The 22,849-nt window shown below is 37.2% G+C and overlaps 1 protein-coding gene across 4 annotated transcripts in view; it reads left to right on the top strand.

The window, feature by feature from the left end:
• The window catches only part of LOC127622318 (ATPase family AAA domain-containing protein 2-like), a 129,058-nt gene that overhangs the window by 29,935 nt on the left and 76,274 nt on the right, over positions 1–22,849 (top strand). For all 4 annotated transcript variants that reach the window (XM_052096389.1, XM_052096388.1, XM_052096387.1 and 1 more), the window contains exons 17-20: positions 1,221–1,365; positions 3,812–3,998; positions 4,362–4,547; positions 15,617–15,752. In XM_052096389.1, the coding sequence (XP_051952349.1) occupies positions 1,221–1,365; positions 3,812–3,998; positions 4,362–4,547; positions 15,617–15,752 (654 nt within the window). The remainder of the gene's footprint in view (positions 1–1,220; positions 1,366–3,811; positions 3,999–4,361; positions 4,548–15,616; positions 15,753–22,849) is intronic.

Genomic DNA, 22,849 nt, shown 5'->3' with positions numbered 1-22,849 from the left:
GAGATATATATATATATATATACACACACATTTCTAAATTCAAATTGCACTACATTGAAATGAAAAATCAATTAAAATATAACCACCTACCTTTCCATTTACCATCAGGCAAGTATCTCTCTAAACATGCAGGTGAAAAATTACTTACACAAATGAAGACATAAAAACAATTATAAGTGTAAAAACTATAATTGTAATTATGATAATTACTGAAATATAAATCATGGTTCGAGGTGAATTTGTTTTTGTATTATTTTATGTTTTAATCACAGATGTATAGGCTGCAGAGTTGCACTCACAATGAACTGCTCTGTGGAAATAAAATGAACTGAACTCAAAGCACCTCCTGAGCTGAGATGTCAGTTCATTTGCAGCACTCATAGACAATATTGTTCTTCAAAAGCAGAACAAACAGCGTCATATATGAGCATATACAGCTTTCTGTTATCTGTTCTTAATAATATAATAAAGTGTGTTTCTTCAAACGCTTGTCTGTGTGTCTACAGGCAAATTATTTGTAATATTAATTTGATAAAAATAATAGCCTAATAATAATAATTTAATAATTGGGAAAATTAGCCAAATATTGTCTTGACATCGTCAAAGGCATCAGTTATTGGTGATCACTCTGACCATCATTGATCCCCGAGATCATCTGTTGGCACAACCCATATGCATTTCTCTCTATAAATTAACAAAATGTTTAGACAGTCTCATGCTGGTTTTTCCAACACATTCAGGATCATTACAGCTTTTGGCGGCGGCGCTGCAGCTCGCTTCATGTGTGCGCTTGTAAAATTTATATTTTATAGGCTCATTATTGCGGTTTAGTATTTCTCTGTAATGTAGAACAGTGTTAGCAATATTACTGATAACATTCTCAGCACTGGAACTCAAACCATTTTCTTGTGCCCCCCAAAATATATAGATATATATATATCTATATATATATATAAGTATTTAAATGAATATCATAAAAGTGCGACAATTAGTCGACTAATGGCTTAAGCTAACGCCTACTAGTCGACTAGGAAAATCTTTGGTCGGGACAGCCCTAATGAATAAATTTTTTTTATTTTAAAAATATTTTCATTACTTTTGTATTGTAGACAATTATAGTATTGTGTTGGGTCGCACTTGATGTTAAATATGGAATCTGGGTCCTGAAACAAAACCAGTTTAGTTCCACTAATTTAAGAGATGTTTCTTTGTATCTTTAGACACTGACAATCATCTGTTGGCGGAGGACTCGTACAGCGAGGACGAGGAGTGTCTTGGTGCTCCTTCTATATATGAAACTCAGTCAGGATCCACAAAGAAAGCGGCTTCATCTACGACCCATAAACCTTTTCTCCACTTTAGCATGTGAGTCCAATGAATTTACTCAGAACTCAGAAATTCACAAATTTTCCATAATTTACTCACCTTCATGTTGTTTAAACCCACATGACTTTTTTTTCCTGTGGAACAAGAGGTTAGGCATCGTACACTTTCATTACTCCTTTTATTTTTCTTTCCATATAATGAAAATAAATGGTGACTGAGGCTAACAGTATCACCTAGCATCTTTTTTTGTGTTCCATGGACAAAAGTAATTTGTTTTTGGAATGACATGAGGGTGAGTAAATGACAAGATTCTTTTTTGTTTGAAATATCCCTTTTAATCAGATATGTATCTCTCATGTACTCTTAAATATTGTGTTTTGCTGCCATCTGTTGGATTGCTGGAGAACTGCAATTCAACAAAAAGACTGCTTGTGTTACTGAGCATAACTGATACTCACTCAGTGGCATTTGCATTTATTTGTTCTGCATGATTCACTTTAAACCATGTTTTGTGGCAATAGCTTATTGTCATCAATACTTCTATCACACACCTGCATCAAGACACATTTATTTGAGTTGGCAAGCTAGATGTCAAATACTGTACATGTGCTTGAATTGCTGCCAGTATAATCAGTTACCTTTATTTCTCTAAAAGATGTCTTCATGTTGTTTTGTTTAGCTGCTTGGCTTGATTCTACTTGTCAGCAACTCTTCCTTAATGTCTTAGAACTAGTGAGCTGCCTACATAGACAGCTTTTTTGGCCTTCACAAATTCATAAGTGTTTTAAACTCTCTAGGTTTCTATTTACAGCCTGAGAGTGTTGTGTATAAATAGGTAGGTAGACATAGATAGGTGTGTGGTAAGATTGGTAGACAGATATTTTAAAATATTTGAAAACAGAATACATCCATTTGTCCATTGACAATTCCTGTCAGTAATTTTCGAAACTGACACACTTCTGTTAATTGTCCTGTTAAACATGTTTATCAGCTGTTGCAGATGTTAAACATAGTGATTTATTGGTCGATAAAAGCGATTATTGGACTTCTGCAAATTGTTTAAAAACAGGAGATGATCCATGGCGATTATTTCTTTCGGTCACAAGGTGGGTTGAAATTTGCAATTTGCCGTTGGACCAATGGATCTTGTAAGGCAACTCATTTGATTACTCACTTTATAGCTTGACACACCAAGGAATATGATGAGGGTGCTTCAGCTAAAAAGAAACCAGCTTCATCATTCAGAATTCAGTTAATGTGAGTTAAGAACATTCAAGAAATTAAGAAATTTGACCAATTACCAAAATTACCAAAGTTTGAGACTGACAAGGCTATTCAGAATTCAGTTAATGTAAGTTAGAAGGTGCTTTTTGTTTCAGTGTTTTGTTTATAATTGAGACCAGTTACTCTGAAACAAAGAAACATGTAGGGAACAAAAGTTAATATTTAATTTCCTTTCAAATCTGTGTAATTAATGAGGAGTAATTTAAAGGTACAATATGTAATATATTTACTGTAATTAAGCATAAAATTATCATAATATGTTATCAGAGATTTAGGAAACATGCTAAGTTGAAATTCTGGCTTCTCCAAAAACAATGCTACAGCCAGTATATTCTGCTTTGAAATGTCCGTTCTGGGCCGGAACTTCTGTTTGTGTTTTGGCCCACTGCCCATTTCCCAATAGTATTTCGATATCCCGGGTTGTCAGATTTTATAGAAGTTAGCGGGCAAACACTGTGCGCTGCAGCCATGGAAGCCAGCAATACATATAGCTAACATTGACAGAGTTATAAAAAATCCACATGAGCTGATTTATAATTTGCAAACAATAAAAACAATGTAAATGTATACATTAGCTGATCAACTGACAGTGTATGGCTCGTCGCTTGCCATTGTAATTTTACTTGTTCCTGTTGCGTGTCCTCAACCTGGCAACCTGCGTGAGCTTATAGAAAATAACAGCTAAAGCGTTTTATTTCAGTAGTGGCCACACGAGTTGGTAGCTGTATCAAATGGTTTGAGCGCATTTGACTTGAGACACATAAACTATTGCAAGCTGTCATTTGCTCATGTGATAGTCTGTAGCAGTCCAGAGAAGAGATCAAACATAAGGTGCTCGAAACCCTCGGAAAGCTTCTCCGAACATTTTTAATGAGAGTAATGAACGGAACTGAGGGTGGGCGCAATCCTGAGAAGGCATGCTAGAGAATGACGGCATAAGAATCTCCTTTAAATTGCATATGCATTTAAGATAATATTTAAAAAATATGATTTTAGCTTTTTATTATTTGATGATAGCTGTTTAAATCGATTATTGACCAACACTAATTATCCTCTATTCAAAATGCAGTTAATATGCAGATGCATATTAATCGGCAGGATTAATAATAGGTGCATCGAGAAAATGAGTACATTTTCACACCCCTAGAAGCTGTATTTGTATTGTGTTGACAAACTTCAGCCTCTTATGTTTTTGTTTTAGTTCTGCCTATCAGCAGCCCACCTCTTACCGGCCGCGGCTGCTGCTCACGGGGCCTCAGGGTGCGGGGCAGAGCACACACTTGGCCCCTGCTGTGCTGCATCACCTGGAGAAGTTCACTGTGCACCGTCTCGATCTTCCCACGCTGTACTCAGTCAGTGCCAAAACCCCAGAGGAGTCCTGCGCTCAGGTCTGCTAAATTACTATCTAATCACTGTTGAAGGTGTTCTGTGTGTGAGGCTGAAGACCTTAGTTAGTAATGTTTTATTTAAGATGTGTGCTCATGTCAGTAATACTAAAATTTTATAATTTTCAAGTCACAAACTATTAACAAACCAGATCAACTGCAATAAGCCATATTGTCAATTGCTTGGTTTCTATTTCTGTCACGTTGTGTTGGATAGCCCGTAGTGAAATCAAACAAGTAACATCTAATATTTTCAGATTAGCTTTGCTTTTGTTGTTTTGAGCAATATTTCACTTCCAGTGAGGACACACAAATTACTTAATGCTTTTATTTAAATAAAGGATTAAATTTGTTTTTCTTTTGTAGGTGTTTCGTGAGGCTCGGCGTTGTGTCCCTAGCGTGATCTACATGCCTCACATCAGTGACTGGTGGGAAGCCATCAGTGAGACTGTGAAGAGCACCTTCCTCACACTGCTGCAGGATGTGCCCTCATTCACCCCACTCCTCATCCTCTCCACAGCAGAGACTGTCTACCAGCAGCTTCCAGATGAGGTTTGGAACATCTCCTCTGTCTTTCCTCAATGTCCTTTTCATGTTCTCTACCACTTGACCATGAGGAAGCTTCTCTCTTCCTGATATTTGTCTGTTCCTTGTTCAGACAATGAGAACATGCAGTATATGATGTTTAATATAGAGTTATGTTGAGCAGAATTTTGGACCTATGAGATTTTGCTGTGGGCTACCTAGAATGACATAGAAATACAGTACAAACCAATTAATGACAAAATATGTTTTTTTTTTTGACGGTCGCTGCTGGTTAGGACACAGTGTAATGTTGACATTAAAATTGACATTTTTTTTTATATATATATTTTTGTTCAATTATTTTACTTTATTTGTAATTTCATTAATAGGATAGTGTATAGAATATTATAAATGTATAAGATTTATAAAAAAAATATATAATTAAACACAATTACATTTTATTTATATTTAATTATTACATTAACCAGACACATCCTAATGTTGAAATATAAAAATGAATAATTTAAAATATATATTCATGGATTGATGTATTTAAAATACAGTATTTTATATATATATATATATATATATATATATATATATATATATATATATATATATATAAAATACTGTAAAATTTTATATAAATTGTATTAAACACAATTAACTACATTTTATATTTAAATAATAATTTAATTAACCTGACTTGTCCTAATGTTTTAATTTTGTATTAGTTATTTTTCCTTTTTTAATAATTGAATTAATAGAATAGCTAATATAATTTAAGAATATTTTTTTATTAGTTTATAGGATTTATTTCAATTTAATTAAAATTCATTGAACACAATTAATAAAATAATAATTTTAATTTCAACAGTAGGCTATGTATGATTTAATGTAATTATCATACATTATGTACATTAATCATACACAGCCTTCTGTTGACATTAAAATTATAATTATTTTTTTTAAATAGAATAGTTTATATAGTTTAAAAATATTTATTTAAATGTAAGAAATTAAAATAAATGTAATTTTCTAAACTGGTAATAACATTTTATATATTTCATTCATAATTAAATATATTAATTAATGAAACAAACACATTTATTTATTGATTATTTGAGAGAAGGGGGTGGAGGGGTGGTATTGGGATATAATGTGAGTTGGATTTGATTTTGTGTCTCCTGCTTAAGCACCACATTTAATATTTTGGCCAGACCAAGGCTCTGACTTTGTTATAGAGCAGAGTGTGACAGGAAACGTCAAAGGTGTCACCAGCTTGAGAACCTCAGCTCAATGTGTCTGGAGCGCACACTTTTACTACTATTTTTCTTTGCCTGTTTAGTGTCAACCTGTACCTATCATTCCTTTTCTTTTCCTTTCTAAGCACACCAGGGGATTTAAAATAATTTCTCAATGAAATGGCAGGAAGAACATGTGAGAGAAGATGTAAAAAAAAAAAGAAGAGAGAGCGATAAGTAATACATTCTGAAAACACAACACAGAAAAGGTCCTTAATTACACTGATGGAGGATTTTTTTTTTTTTTCTCTTCTCCCTTCACAATCCACCATCAAGCGCCTCCCACTGCTCACGCTGTGCACCCCATGCTTCCCAGGGTGCATCGCTGCTGGGAATTGATTGGCTGGTGGCAAAGCCCTTGATCATACAGTAGCCCTGCTGTAGAGAATGTTGATGACCACCAGGAGGGTATGAGAGTGTTTAGAATGAAAACATTAATGTTAATGACACAAGCGCTCACACACACTTATTTTCCTATAAGGTGTCTTCATCAAATCCCAGTTGTTTAATTGATGGCAGAAGAGTATGCATTGGTTATTTCATGCTCTCCATGGTACCGGATTCTCTCACCTTTTATTTTTGTTTCTTCATTTGCTTTGGAAATTTTACTTGTCTTTTGATGATGAATGACCCTTTGAAGTCCCAGGTGGTGTCTAGATTTAAAAATTCAATTGTTTCGATTTTGAATCTTTAGTCAGCGGTTTTCTTTGACTAGATTCTCCTTGAGTTACAAGACCTGTTGTTTTTTAGTGTTTTAACTTAAAACCAAAATTGATACTTTTACTTCCTTAAAGGTTAGGTTTCTAATTTTTTCAATGTTAAAGGGAACGTTCAACCAAAACTGATTCACTCATCCTGTTTTTGTTTCATACCTGTACTGCTTTTCCCTTCCATAGAACACAAAAGGAGATGTTAGACAAGTATGTTAGTCTCAGTCACCATTCACTTTCATTGTATCTTTTTATCTGTACAATAAAACTGAATTGGGACTGAGGCTATCATACAGCCTAACATCTCCTTTTGTGTTTCAGGGAAAAAAGAAAGTAATTTGTGTTTGAAAAACCTGGAGCCTCCACATCCCAGTCAAAACATCTCCTCAAAAGTGGGTGCCAGCTAGGGCTGGATAAACATTTTCAGATTAATTGTTATCTTCGTTTCAATGATCCCAATATTGATTCTTAAAATCCTAAGATCAATCTTTTTCTTTAAAGTTTTCCTCTGTTTGTTGATTATTATATCTGTTAAATAGTAATTGAACTGCGTAATTTATTTTTTTGCAATGGACCAAATTTACAGCAGGATCCCTGTAAAGTTTACATCAGAGAGAGAATTTCTTTCATATGGAAGCAAAATGTGAATTTGAACTGAAAAATGAATCTGAATGAAATTGTATCGGAAGTGTATTGACAGCTTGTGAAATGGAATCAAATAAAATCTGGAAATCTTTATTGACACCATGTAACAGTTTTACAGTTACATTTGTCCTATTAGCTTGCTGCACATGTAATATTAATCCTGTCACTAGGGGGCACTCTAGCCAGTGAGATTCCTGGTAGCATAAAAAGGATAGAAGTAGTATGAAGGAGGAAGGATGTGTTAACCACATGGAGAAGCTTTCTCACCAATGCGGTCTTGTTTTTTTTCCCTGATTTGTGGAACCTGCGGTTCCTAAACTCAAATAGGGTTCAACGGGCAGGCATGAGGGGACAGTTCAACTATAGCTAGGACCTTGACCAAAATGGGATTAATTGTCTTCGTTTTACCAACAACACTTGTCATTTATTTCACAAGCTACAGTTTGTTTATATTACCAACAGCCACGTGGAAGCTCGATTTCAGGCAGATGTGGCCTCATCAATACTGCACTTAAATGCTGTTTTTTCTTGCTCTTGTTACTCTTAAGACTGAGCTCTTGGTAGCCAAAGACACTACTATGAAAGTATGAACTGATGATTGATGTTTGCCTTGCAACTGAATGACTATGTACTTTGTATGTTTTACTGACTGTATGGTGATTGGTGGTGTAATACACGTGGCTCATTGAAACGTGAACGTCTCTGGTCCCTTAATTCATTATGTAGCACATGCTCAAGCGTGTGTTACAACCAAGCCCTAGTATTTTAGGATGGAATAGTCCTCCACAATCCAGTGCGAATTCGCATTCAGGTCTGGCTCCATTCGCATGTGGAACACGCACTTTTGGTGATCCAATCAATTCCATATAAAAAGGTCAAGTCCCGCCCAACAGTTTCAGTCAGAAATCTTTCACATTACAGAAGTAAAATGGGTAACTAATGCTGTTTCATGTTGACTTAAACCACAGTTTCACTTAGTTTTGAAGTGGCCTTGAATTATGAATTGGGCAAATTCTGAGAATCGACTGTTGAAATCCACAAAGCTAGTTCCTGCTTTGAAATGTCCCCCATGGCCCCTTCAGTAGAATCGTACCATTCTCTCTTGGAATCCTACCACCCTTACCCAGGTCTCTTCATCTGGGCAGGGGGTCCTGTGTTAAAGCTGCGATCAATGGAGCGTCACAGTAACACCAAGAGCTCCTCCGGTCAGATTGTTCTTTTGTCTGAAGAATAAACTGTCCCAGCCTCTTCCACTCGTGAACACTTGAATCAAGATCCTTCGAGATTTGGAGCCGGAAAGGTTTAGATGGAACAGATGGGATGCTGTATTTAGCCGGAAAGCTGTGGAGCATCAGGGAATTTTTGTGCTCTTCAGTAATATGTGACTTTAACAGGCAAGTGTGTTATACTGTACCCAATAGTTAAATTGGTAATACTGTACCCAATAGTTAAATTGGTAATACTGTACCCAATAGTTAAATTGGTAATACTGTACCCAATAGTTAAATTGGTAATACTGTACCCAATAGTTAAATTGGTAACACTTTACAAAAAGCAACCATTCGTTAACATTATTTAATGCATTATGTATCAAGAACACACAATTAACAATATATTTTTTACAGCATTTTTTAATCTTAATGTTAATAAAAACTAATTTTCAGTTCATAGTGCCTTAACTAATGTTAACAAATAGAACTTTTGATTTTAAAAATGTATTACTATACACCAATGAACCGAAACATTATGACCACTTACAGGTGAAGCGATTAATGTGGATCATCTCCTAACAAGGCCACATGTCAAGGTCTCGGTAGATTAGATGGTAAGCGAGCAATCCATTCTCGTGATCAGTGTGCTGAAGGCAGGAGAAAAGACCTGAATGGCAAGGCTTGTGCGGCGCTCCCGGTCAGCAGTGGTGAGTACATTCCAACAGTGGTCCGAGAAGGGACAAACCACAAACCAGCGACAGGGTGTTGGGCACCAAAGGCTGTTCGACACGCAAGGGCAACGAAGGCTATCCAGTCTGGTCCAAACTAACAGAAGGTGAAGTGTGGCACATGTCACAGAAAATGTAGTGATGGTTACAGGAAGAATGTACCTCAACACATAGTGCATCGCACCATGCTGCGTAGCCGCAGACCGGTCAGAGTGCACATGATGACCTCTGTCCACTGTCGAATGTGCCTAAAGTGGGCATGTGAGCATCGGAACTGGATCTCAGAGCAGTGGAAGAAGGTCACCTGGTCCAATGAGTCCCATTTTCTTTTGCATCACATGGACTGCTGTGTATTTGTGCAGTGTTTACCTGGGGAAGTGATGGCACCAGTATGCACTGTGAGAAGATGATATGCCGGTTGAGGGAGTGTGATGCTTTGGGCAAAGTTCTGCTGGGAAATACTGGGTCTGGCCATTCACGTTGAATTAAATTTGACATGTGCCACCTTCCTAAACATTGTTGTAGACCAGGTACACCCCTTCATGGCAGTAGTATTCCCTGATGGCTGTGGCCTCTTTCAGCAGGATAATGTACCTTGCCACACTGTACATATTGTCCGGGAATGGTTTGAGGAACATGATGATGAGTTCAAGATGTTGCCCTGGCCTCCGATTTCCCAAGATCTCAATCCAGTTGAGCATCTGTGGGATGTGCTGGACCAACAAGTCTGATCCTCGGTGGCTCCACCGTGCAACTTACAGGATTTGAAGGATCTGCTGCTAATGTCTTTGTGCCAGATACTTTCAGGGGTCTTGTAGAGTCAATGCTTTGGCAGGTCGGTGCTGTTTTGGTTGCATGCGGAGGACCAACAGCATATTAGGCAGGTGGTCATAATGTTTTGGTACACCATTGTATGTTCATTGTATTGATCATTGTCAGTTTATGTTAACTAATGTTAACTCATTTTAACAAATAGTAACTTATTGTAAAGTGTTACCATAAAATGTTTAAGATGGCCATACACTTTTCCTGTATGGAAAGGGACTAGGTTACCCAAAAACAGAAGAAAATCAAACAAGTTTGGAACAACATGAAATAAGTAAAGTAAAATGTTCAGCAAATTCAAACCATAATGAATGAAGGAATGTTGCAGGTTCATTACATTTTTAAACTGACCCCATTCACTTCCATTTGAAAGTGCCTTACAAATGCTGTTAAGTGAGATTAAATTGTTTTGAACCCTGGAACATTACTTTAAGTACGGTTATAAAGTATTTCTACTTTGTATTTTGACTTGTTACCATTTTCCTCTGCAAGCTGATGTTGAGTGGGAAGATATTTAACCTACTTGGGTTCAAGATTGAAAAAAGGTCTATTAGCCCAGAGCTTATCCGCATTAAGCAAGCAGACTGCAAACAGTGTGCAGTGGCCTTCGTTTTCTGGCACATTCAATGAGACAGCTGTCCTCTCTGTGGCAATGCACATCAGGGGTGAGGCCTCTGATAACGAAAAAGAAATGGGAACTAAATAACCGCAAAAAAACTTTAACACAGCATCACGTTTCTTAAAGAGAGAGGTCCACAGACAGATGCCAGTCCTCTATCTAAACAGCATCTGCAGTGGGGGTGGGTGGCATGGATCACAAGAGGAGGTAAATGCCAGGTGTGAGTGTGTTTTGGCTGATGCTAGCATGTGCAGGAGAGATGCCAGTGGTGAAAAGTTAAAGCCGAACTTGTTAGTTTGCTACTTTAACACCTGTAAGGTCTGCATAGAGAATGCTTCTCATTGTTTTGATTAGTCTTTGACATAAAATCTTTATTTATCTTAATTTAATCAAGAGTTAAAAAGAATCCCGTTTTTAAGACAATGTGGTTGACAAGTAATAAGCTAAAATGTATGTGAACATCATTTGAATGGTAGGAGTTGAGATTCTACCCTACGAATGTTCCAAAATTTCACATAGTAACATAATAGCAAAACATTGCCATTAACTATTAGAATCAAGGTTATTCTGATTGTGTCATTTTTATTGAAAATGCAAAAGTCCCCTGTGTAGTGTGAATTCTGTTAACTTTGTAGTCTTTAAAAGGTGAGTTTATTGTCTGTTTGTTTTTAATTTAAAGTTGGAAAGACATGAAGAGACAAGAAATGTGCTTTTTGATTCGCCCATTCTAAGGATGTTTAGTCTCTCGGCTCTCTGCCTCTCAGAATCTGCATTAGTCTCCAAGGATTCTATCAGGTCTCAGAGAGATGGTAAAATCATCTGGCTTTGTTTTGAAGGTTAGATGTTGTCTTTCCCTTCATCTTGCCTTAAGAGTTTGGACCAAAGAAACCTGAAAACAGCTTGAGTAGAAACAAATCCACCAAAAGGAGACACAAAGGAATAAAATGTGATTTGATGAAGGGAATAGGGATTGTTTAGATCTTGTAGTGCAATCATGTGGTGTCAAAAAAAAGAGTTTCGGACTAGGAAAAACTAGGACTGTTAGTAATTAATTAATAAAATGTTTCTTAATTGCATATAAAGAATTGCTAAAAAAATAAATTAAAAAAATGCCCCCAAATAAAGATAATTCAACATATGATAATAAAATGGTAAATGGTCATGGTAAATCAACAGCCTTTATTAAGACCATTTTTTAATGTCAAACTCCTAATTACAAGAATAGTTTACATCACAGTAATTAGCAGGATTTGCTCATTGCTATTGCTAAGCAGAAGTAGGTGGTATAAAGGGGAGGGACATTCTCATTCTTCAGAGCATTTTATTGGACAAAATGAGTGGGTGCGGTATGAGTCATCAATATTTTTGGTATATCTGCTAGAAGTAATTTTTTGTCCCATCAAGGCTGACTGATATTGACTAAAATAAACATAACTGCACAAAACTCAAAGTTTTGTATCCATTTGGCATTGTATGCATTTCCATAGATTTGAAAAATGTCTGCAGTGATGATATGAACAACTCTGAGTAGAATCTCTATGTTGTCATCTAGTAGTTACGTAAATTCTTAAGTGCAGTTTTAAACACGCAATGATGATTGAAAATCGACCTTAAAGTACTCTTCGGATGAGTTTATTTAACTCTCATTATAGAGAATTGCTTTACTAGTGTGTTGTACTTTTGTTATAACATTTGAAAGGAGTATGTCCTCGAGCGTTCAGCACAGGGGGAGTTTTTAAGATGACTTAAATTTCTTGCAGAATATAAGAACCTTTGGATGTTTGAGTCATTAGGCTTTAACTGAATTCATCTGTCCTGATTTCTGCAGCCTTTGGAGAAACTTTTATTGAATGTTTAACTGCTGATTCAGTACAAAGGCCTTTGCAGTCCCAGACTGCAGAAATTGGATTGGTCCTGCACACTTTACCATTCAAAAGTTAAATATAGCTATATGAAACTGCTCATTAAAATGACACCCATGACCATGCAAACCAGACACGGGTCATTATTTTCAGGTTTTCTGCATTCAGTCTTTGACTGCCGTAAAGAATGCTTGGAACATCACATTTCCTCTTCATAATTTTATTCAGTTCTGTCAACAAACCACACTTCTGTTATTTAACGGTCCATGTACTTCTGCGTCCATTCCTTTTTCTTTTTTTTAACCCAAAAATAAAAAAGTAATTTTGTTTTCTTTATTGGTTTTAAAACTGATTCATAAAATAAGCAGATACAATCTAATTTCCTGTTGAACATTTCATTTTCTATTTAAAAAGGAATAAAGAGATGTGTGTGTGTGTGTGTGTGTGTGTGTGTGTGTGTGTGTGTGTGTGTGTGTGTGTGTGTGTCCCCTTCAGTGTTTAAAAAATGTGTTTATGCCTTGAATATTTGATATGCACATGTGAGTGGCACTGAAACTGCCCCTTTCATCTGATTGGTCAACTTGCCCCATCGTCTGTAGCCTACTGCCTTAATCCCATCAGGTAGAATTAAAAACATTGTGTAATTTTCTACATTGTGTAATTTGCATTGTGCTGCGTCCCATTGATAAATGTAATTTAAAAAAAAGCTGTGTCACTTTGTTTAAAAGCCCTGTGAGTTAACACAAGTTTATTTTTGACATTTAATGAAAAATGTACTAAATCCCAGGCTGAAGCAATTACGTCGGCAGCACACACTCAGCAATCTATAGCTTGCAGAAATTAACATTGCACTTATGGAGATAGGGTGACTAGACATCCCAATAACAGGGACAGTCCTGATTTTACATGCGTGTCCCACGTCCTGATGGACTTCCAGTCTGAATCTTAGCTATTCTAATTTTATGTCCACTCCATTCAGTGTTCATGATGCCTAAACATTAATTTAACATTTGCTTTTATCCAAAGCAACAGAACTCTTTTTACATTACATTTATCAATGGGACACGAATACACAGGTACTACAAAATCATACAATGTTAATGACAATAAAAATCTAATATAATAGACCAACTCCCACTCAGCATATGGCCAAGTAATCTCTCACGCATTATCCATTAGAGGCAACACCTTGTAACAACACCATGATGTGCCAGCAACAAGATTCTTATATGGGACAATATTTAATGAAAATTTAGACAAATTTGCAGAGCAATCGCAACTCTTAATTGAAATAGTCAACAGAAAATGAGTTTGTATCTGCTTATTCTATTCATCAGTGTTAAAACAAATAAAGAAGCAACTGCATTTTTCATTTTTGGGTTTAAAAAGTGAAAAAGAATGGACGCAAAAGCACTTTTAAAACACTTTTGTTATAATGGCCTTCTAATTGGCTCACTATTTCTAGCATTGATCATGATTGTGCAAAGTAGGACATGCTCCTGTTTCAGCATCTCATCCTCTTAACTTTACCCTAGCCACTTACTTCTCCTTAAATTAGAGGGAAATTATTTGGTCAATAATGTAGTTCAAGATCCAACCGCAGCCCTATGCATAACCCTATACCTTATGCTAAAAGCTGATTGATTGTCATACGTGTTGTTCCTTAAGGATGTTGATCCAGGAGAATGTTGTACTTTGCAACATCACGGAAAGTTCTTCGAACAGGGTGTTTCTCATGTGCCTTAGACACGTGACAGCCGTCGCTCGGGACCAGACCTCTCTACACGAACATGTGTTCAAATAGCACACACATACTTTGGTTTGAGTTTCTTGCTGTTTCAGATTTCACCCTATAAATTCTGTATACTTTTAAACAAACTTTTGTATTTGAAGTTCAAGCTGAGCAGAACAGTGCTTCATGCTGAGAGAAATAGAGTTTCAAGAGTCTGGGCCCTGTCATGCACTGTGCTTTTTGGGGAAAAAATTAAAGATTAAAAAACACTACTTAAAGAACAAAGAATGCTGTGGGAATACCAGACCGACAGGGTTCAACAGAAGTTTTAAATGAGTTTGTTTGTAGTGACTCATTTTTTGGGGAGCTGTTTTTTTTTTTTTTTTTGGAGAATGTCTCTTGAGATCTGATCTCTGCTAGTAGGCATCTTTTAAAAGGAAAGTACAGGTATAATTTTTTGATGATTATGAGTGAATCCTCTGCAGATTCACTCACAGTTTGTATATATGTTGAATTCATGAGCCAGTTAATCGATGATGTGAAAGTCTTTTATTGTGTAATTTTTATGTGGAATATACTGCATATTTAAGAGGTTTTGTGTAATTTGTGTTATGTTGTTCTGTACAGTTCTAGGACTGCACTGAATGAATAGCTCACCCAAGAATGAAAATTCTGCCATTATTTACTCATACTCATTTTGTTCCAAACCTGTATGCTGTTATTTTTTTCCCCCTGGACAAGGAGACATTTGTGGAATGTCTATGTAGCTCTTTTCCATACAAAGACTGTTTGTAGTGACCATGTCTCTCCAAAAAGGAAGAAACCCCACAAAAAAACAAAACAAAAGCACCATAAAAGAACTTCATAGGACTTGTACACTGTATTTCAAGTCTTGTGAATTTATTCAACAGTTTTGTGTGAGCATGGACTTAAATTGAATTTGTTGTTCACTGATAACTTTCTCCCCTGAAGCTCACATCTAGCCCATTTTTTATGTAATAATGGAATGCCACATCAACATCGTTGACAGCAAAATTGTGTGTAGTAACTAAATTAGTTTTGAGCCATTTTTTTTAAATGTGGACACAATCTTGGGCTACACGAGAATTTCAGCAGAAGTTAATTTTTTTCAGTGAATAATTACTTTTAGACTGAATAATAATTTCAGTCTAAAATTTCGAACAAAGCTATGAGTTGCAAGAGTTTTATGTTGCTTTTAAGCTTTTTTTTTGTTTTTGGAGCTTACAGATATGGTGTATGGAAAAGAACTACAACAGAAACAAATAATAGCATACAGGTTTGGAATGACATTGGAGTAAAAAATAATAACTTTTTTCATATTAGTGTGGGCTATTTGGGGTGAAGAAACTTGTGAAAGTTTGCCTTGTGTTGTTCCTAATATTGTTTTCATATTGTTTCTTTATGTTGTATCTTATTTCTTTAATTTTTCTTATTTACAGCTTAAGTGCATCTTCAGTCGTTCACACGGGGAGGTGGTTTGTTTAACCACACCGGGGGAAGAAGCTCGCAGGAGATTCTTTTCGGACCTCATTTTGGTGCAGGCAGCAAAGGCGCCACCCCGCAGGAGAAAAACAGGTGAGTGTTTACCACGTATATACTAATATATAAATATATATTAGGGCTGTCGGTTTAACACGTTAATTCAGTGTGATTAATTTGACAAAAAATAATGTGTTAAAAAAATGTACGCAATCAATCGCACAATAATAAGGAAGAGTCCTGAGAAATGCAAGCTTGTAGTACCACCTGTTTACTCCAGAGGGCAGTAAGTGAAATTTCAGCTGTATGAGCAACTCACAGTTTGAAAACACTTCAATAGGCAGATCAACACAAACATGAGCTACATTCTTGCATTCAAAACACTTGAAGGAGCTCAAATGTGAACTAAGGGATCTCAAGATGTGTTTAAAGATTGAGTATTAAACTATATTTAACTTGAAACCGTGAACTAAACATTTTATATTTATGATGCAACGCACCCGAGACGCTACACAAGCATGTCTGATGCAGGTGTAGATTGACGGCTCTTAAACAAGCCCTCATAATAAATCTCCAACTGATTGACAAATTCTCTTTTGAAATGGATTGCTGTGAACTGTGTGCCAATGATTGACATATGATGCATTTTAATTATCTGAATATTTGTTATTATATATACATATATATATATATATATATATATATATATATATATATATATACATATACATATACATATACATATACATATACACACACACACACACACACACACTGGTGGCCAGAAGTTTGGGAGAATGTTCAGATTTTGCTCTTATGGAAAGACATTTTTACTTTTATTCACCAAAGTGCCATTCATCTGATCACTATGTATAGTCTGGACATTTAATAATGTGAAAAATTACTATTAACATTTGAAAGAAATGTTCAATTTGAAAGAAATACTTGAACTACTTCAAAGAGTTCTCATCAACAAATCCTCCACATGCAGCAATGACAGCTTTGCAGATCCTTGGCATTCTAGCTGTCAGATTGTCCAGATACTCAGGTGACAATTCACCCCACACTTCCTGTAGCACTTGCCATAGATGTGTCATTGAATGTCGGGCACTTCTAACGCACCTTACAGTCAAGCTGATCCCACAAAACACTCTTTTCCAATTAGCTGTTGTTCATTGCCCACTCTTAACTTTTTTCTTTTATGATTGCAATTCTTCCCATAAGGCCTGCACCCCTGAGTCTTCTCTTTACTGTAGTACATGAAACTGGTGTTGAGCGGGTAGAATTCATTGAAGCTATCAGCTGAGGACATGTGAGGCGTCTATTTCTCAAACTAGAGACTCTGATGTACTTATCCTCTTGTTTAGTTGTACATCTGGCCTTCCACATCTCTTTCTGTCCTTGCTAGAGCCAGTTGTCCTTTGTCATTGAAGACTGTAGTGTACACCTTTTGTATGAAATCTTCAGTTTTTTTGGCAATTTCAAGCATTGTATAGCCTTCATTCCACAAAACAACGATTGACTGACGAGTTTCTAGAGAAAGCGGTTTCTTTTTTGTCATTTTTGACCTTAAGACTATTGCATACTGTTGCAACTAAAAAACAAACACAAATACAATGTTTGTGTTGGTGTGTGTGTGTGTGTGTATATATATATATATACACACTCACCTAAAGGATTATTAGGAACACCATACTAATACTGTGTTTGACCCCCTTTCGCTTTCAGAACTGCCTTAATTCTACGTGGCATTGATTCAACAAGGTGCTGAAAGCATTCTTTAGAAATGTTGGCCCATATTGATAGGATAGCATCTTGCAGTTGATGGAGATTTGTGGGATGCACATTCAGGGCACGAAGCTCCCGTTCCACCACATCCCAAAGATGCTCTATTGGGTTGAGATCTGGTGACTGTGGGGGCCATTTTAGTACAGTGAACTCATTGTCATGTTCAAGAAACCAATTTGACATGGTACATTATCCTGCTGGAAGTAGCCATCAGAGGATGGGTACATGGTGGCCATAAAGGGATGGACATGGTCAGAAACAATGCTCAGGTAGGCCGTGGCATTTAAACGATGCCCAATTGGCACTAAGATGCCTAAAGTGTGCCAAGAAAACATCCCCCACACCATTACACCACCACCACCAGCCTGCACAGTGGTAACAAGGCACGATGGATCCATGTTCTCATTCTGTTTACGCCAAATTCTGACTCTACCATCTGAATGTCTCAACAGAAATCGAGACTCATCAGACCAGGCAACATTTTTCCAGTCTTCAACTGTCCAATTTTGGTGAGCTCTTGCAAATTGTAGCCTCTTTTTCCTATTTGTAGTGGAGATGAGTGGTACCCGGTGGGGTCTTCTGCTGTTGTAGCCCATCCGCCTCAAGGTTGTGCGTGTTGTGGCTTCACAAATGCTTTGCTGCATACCTCGGTTGTTACGAGTGGTTATTTCAGGCAAAGTTGCTCTTCTATCAGCTTGAATCAGTCGGCCCATTCTCCTCTGACCTCTAGCATCAACAAGGCATTTTCGCCCACAGGACTGCCGCATACTGGATGTTTTTCCCTTTTCACATCATTCTTTGTAACCCCTAGAAATGGTTGTGCGTGAAAATCCCAGTAACTGAACAGATTGTGAAATACTCAGACTGGCCTGTCTGGCACCAACAACCATGCCATGCTCAAAATTGCTTAAATCACCTTTCTTTCCCATTCTGACATTCAGTTTGGAGTTCAGGAGATTGTCTTGACCAGGACCACACCCCTAAATGCATTGAAGCAACTGCCATGTGATTGGTTGATTAGATAATTGCATTAATGAGAAATTGAACAGGTGTTCCTAGTAATCCTTTAGGTGAGTGTATGTGTATATATATATATATATATATATATATATATATATATATATATATATATATATATATATATATATATATATATATATTACACACACAGTTTACAGAAGTTTACATACACCTTAGCCAAATACATTTAAACTCAGTTTTTCACAATTCCTGACATTTAATCGTAGAAAACATTCCCTGTCTTAGGTCAGTTAGGATCACTATTTTAAGAATGTGAAATGTCAGAATAATAGTAGAGAGAATAATTTATTTCAGCTTTTATTACTTTCATCACATTCCCAGTGGGTCAGATGTTTACATACACTTTGTTAGTATTTGCTAGCATTGCCTTTACATTGTTTTACTTGGGTCAAACATTTTGGGTTGTCTTCCACAAGTTTCTCAAAATAAGTTGCTGGAATTTTGGCCCATTCCTCCAGACAGAACTGGTGTAAATGAGTCAGGTTTGTAGACCTCCTTGCTCGCTCACACTTTTTCAGTTCTGCCCACAAGTTTTCTATCGGATAGAGTTCAAGGCTTTGTGATGACCAGTCCAATACTTTCACTTTATTTTCCTTAAGCCATTTTGCCACAACTTTGTAGGTATTCTTGGGGTCATTGTCCAATTGGAAGACCCATTTGCGACCACGTTTTAATGGCTTGAGATGTTGCTTCAATATATCCACATAATTTTCCTTCCTCATGATGCCATCTATTGTGTGAAGTGCACCTGTCCCTCCTGAAGCAAAGCACCCCCACAACAAAATGCTGCCACCCCCATGCTGCACAGTTGGGATAGTGTTCTTCGGCTTGCAAGCCTCACCCTTTTTTCTCCAAACATAATAATGGTCATTATGGCCAATCAGTTAAATTTCTGTTTCATCAGACCAGAGGACATTTCTCCAAAAAGTAAGATCTTTGTCCCCATGTGCACTTGCAAACTGTAGTCTGGCTTTTTTATGGCTGTTTTGGAGTAGTGGCTTCTTCTTGCTGAGCAGCCTTTCAGGTTATGTCGATAAAAGACATGTTTTACTGTGGATATAGATACTTGTCTACCTGTTTCCTCCAGCATCTTCACAAGGTCCTTTGCTGTTGTTCTGGGATTGATTTGCACTTTTCGCACCAAACAACATTCATTACTTGGAGACAGAATGTGTCTCCTTCCTGAGTGGTATTTATATTTGCATACTGTTGTTTGTACAGATGAATGTGGTACCTTCAGGCATTTGAAAATTTCTCCCAAGGATGAACCAGGCTTGTAGAGGTCCACATTTTTATTTTTTCCTGAGGTATTGGCCGATTTCTTTTTGATTTTCCCATGCAAAGAGACACGGAGTTTGATGGTAGGCCTTAAAATACATCCACATGAACATGTCCAATTCAGTACTCCTCCTATCAGAAGCTAAATGTCTAAAGGCTTGACATCATTGTCTGGAATTTTCCAAGCTGCTTAAAGGCACCGTTATCTTGGTGTATGTAAACTTCTGACCCATTGGAATTGTGATCTAGTCTATTAAAAGTTAAACAATCTCTCTGTAAATAATTGTTTGAAAAATTTGTCATGTCATGCACAAAGTAAATGTCCTAAACGACTTGCCAAAGCTATAGTTTGCTAATATGAAATCTGTGGAGTGCTTAAAAAATTAGTTTTGTGGGCCTGGGTAGCTCAGCGAGTAAAGACGCTGACTACCACCCTCATCAAATTTAACCTCATCGTGGACGCTATTATGTGGTTCTCTCTCTCGGTGGGCACGTGGTGAGTTGTGCATGGATGACGCAGATAATAGCATGAAGCATCCACATGCGCCAGCGGTAACTTGCTCAACAAGCCAAGCGATAAGATGCACAGATTGACTGTCTCCGACGTGGAGGCAACTGAGATTTGTCCTCCGCCACTCTGAGTCACCACGCCACCACAAGGACTTATAGTGCATTGGGAATTGGGCATTCCAAGTTGGGGAGAAAGGGAAGGAAGCATTTTTTTAATGACTTCAACCTAAGTGTATGAAAACTTCTCACTATATATATATATATCTCGATCAGCCACAACATTAAAACCACTTGTGTAATATTATGTAGGTCCCCCTCTTGCCACCAAAACAGCTCCAACCCGCATCTTTTTTTGTTTCTCACCACAATTGTATAGAGCGGGTTACTGTAGTTACTGTAGACTTTGTCTGTTGGAACCAGTCTGGCCATTCTCTGTTGACCTCTCTCATCAACAAGGTGTTTCTGTCCACAGGACTGCTGCTCACTGGATGTTTTTTTTTTTTTTTTTTTTCTTCGTTTTGTTTTTGGCACCATTCGGAGTAAATTCTAGAAACTGTTGTGTGTTAAAATCCCAGGAGATCAGCAGTTACAGAAACACTCAAACCAGCCCGTCTGGTGCCAACAATCATGCCACAGTCCAAATCACTGTGATCTCATTTTTTCCCCATTCTGATGGTTGATGTGAACATTAACTGAAGATTCTCACCGGTATCTGCATGATTTAATGCACTGGATATTTCTGTAACTGCTGATCTGTGATTTTCATGCACAAAAGTCTCTAGAATTTACTCCGAATGGTGCCAAAATTGAAACAAAAAAACATTCAGTGAGCAGCAGTCCTGTGGATGGAAATACCTTGTTGATGAGAGAGGTTCGAATTCAGGGCGTGCTTACTGACTCCAGTCAGGCATCCTAAGCAACCAATTGGCCCGGTTGCTAGGGTGAGTAGAGTCACGTTGGATTAACTACCTCATGGTCGCTATAATGTGGTTCTCTCTCGGTGGGGAGCATGGTGAGTTGTTGGTTGATGCCTAGTGCGTGTGGAAGCTTCACGGCAATCTCTGCGGTAATGTGCTCAACAAGCCACGTGATAAAATGCGCAGATTGACTGTCTCAGACGCGGAGCAACTGAGATTCGTCCTCCGACACCCGGATTGAGGCGAGTCACAATGCCATCACGAGGACCTAGAGTGCATTGGGGATTGGGCATTCCAAATTATGGAGAAAAGGGGGGAAATGTCATAACAAAAACAGTGTAAGTGTTAACATGATTTTATATATGACAAAATCGCTTACTAACCTTACCTGTGTAAAGTTATATTCATTAAAACTTTGTTGCCATGACGACGTTATGCAGATAAACCCTGTAAGCTGTTTTATCACACTAGAGTCATTAACATTTATAATGTTTATATCTTGTGGCTATACTTTTGAAAAAATAAATATTTTAACGTTTATGGACCGACCCCACTCACTTCCATTTTAGGTGCCTCACTGTAACTGTAACTGAAAAATGGAAATAATTTTCTATGGTAATCAACATTATGCCACAAATACTGTCAATTAGACTTGCAATAAATTGCACTGAACCTGAAACAATCCTTTAAGCAATTTTGTAGTTTGGCCAACTCAATTTGTATTGCAATAACTGCTACTGACATGATTAAATTATTTTAAATGTTAATTTATTGCAATTAACTACTGCTGTTGCTAGAATTACCCCTGCAACTGCATGTATAGTGCGTCCTGGGTGATCCTGATGTTTTTCTTCTGAATATCTCCTGTTTGTGGTCGATTGACATGCTCATCTGTTCCATCACAGCTGGAGCCATTATAGCATAGAATGTTTTTCAAGTAGAAATGCAAGCATCATGGCCCATTGATGCAGAACAGAGGTCCTCGTGGGGGTTGACCACGGGTGTCTCTGAATAAAAGAAAAGCCCTACTTTCGTTAGAAGCACAGCCTCTCTGATTGGAAAAAGGGGCTCAATCAAACTCCGGGCCTTTGCCGTTATTTATATATTTATGTGTACAGTTAGCATGACTGCTCGTTAGTTGCTACCACAAAGCAAATTGCTGAGGCCGGCGATTGAACAACAGTGCCCAGATCTTTGTTCTAACACAAGGAGCTCGGCCAGTTCTGTAGTATTTTCTTACGAGGCAATGGAACATTAGCGCTCCTCACTTGGCATATTTGTTTATTTCTTGTGGTCTGTTATTGGTTCATATAGATGCAGCCCTGAATTACTGCAGCTGTCAGGTTATTTGTTAAAGCTCTTCAAAAATCAATAAAACACTTTGCAGCCCACACTTTGTTGGAAGCGTTTCTCGTCTCTAACCATATAATGTAGAGTGTTTGTAATTCCTTAAGCTGCTCTGGTACTTTTTGGTATTATCTGAATCTGTGTTGTTTTAGACTGTTTGCTCTGCGTCAATTCTTGGGGTTCTCTCTGACACTATGGGTTGTTAAAGGGATACTTCACCCAAAAATGATTATCTTCTCATCGTTTACTCACCCTCATGCCATCCCAGATGTGTATGACTTTCTTCTGCTGAACGCAGCGTTTTTTAGATCT

Source organism: Xyrauchen texanus, chromosome 28, assembly GCF_025860055.1.
Source record: "Xyrauchen texanus isolate HMW12.3.18 chromosome 28, RBS_HiC_50CHRs, whole genome shotgun sequence".
NCBI lineage: Eukaryota > Metazoa > Chordata > Actinopteri > Cypriniformes > Catostomidae > Xyrauchen > Xyrauchen texanus.
The sequence above is the reverse complement of the archived record's forward strand: the minus strand, read 5'-3'. Positions and strand labels throughout refer to the sequence as shown.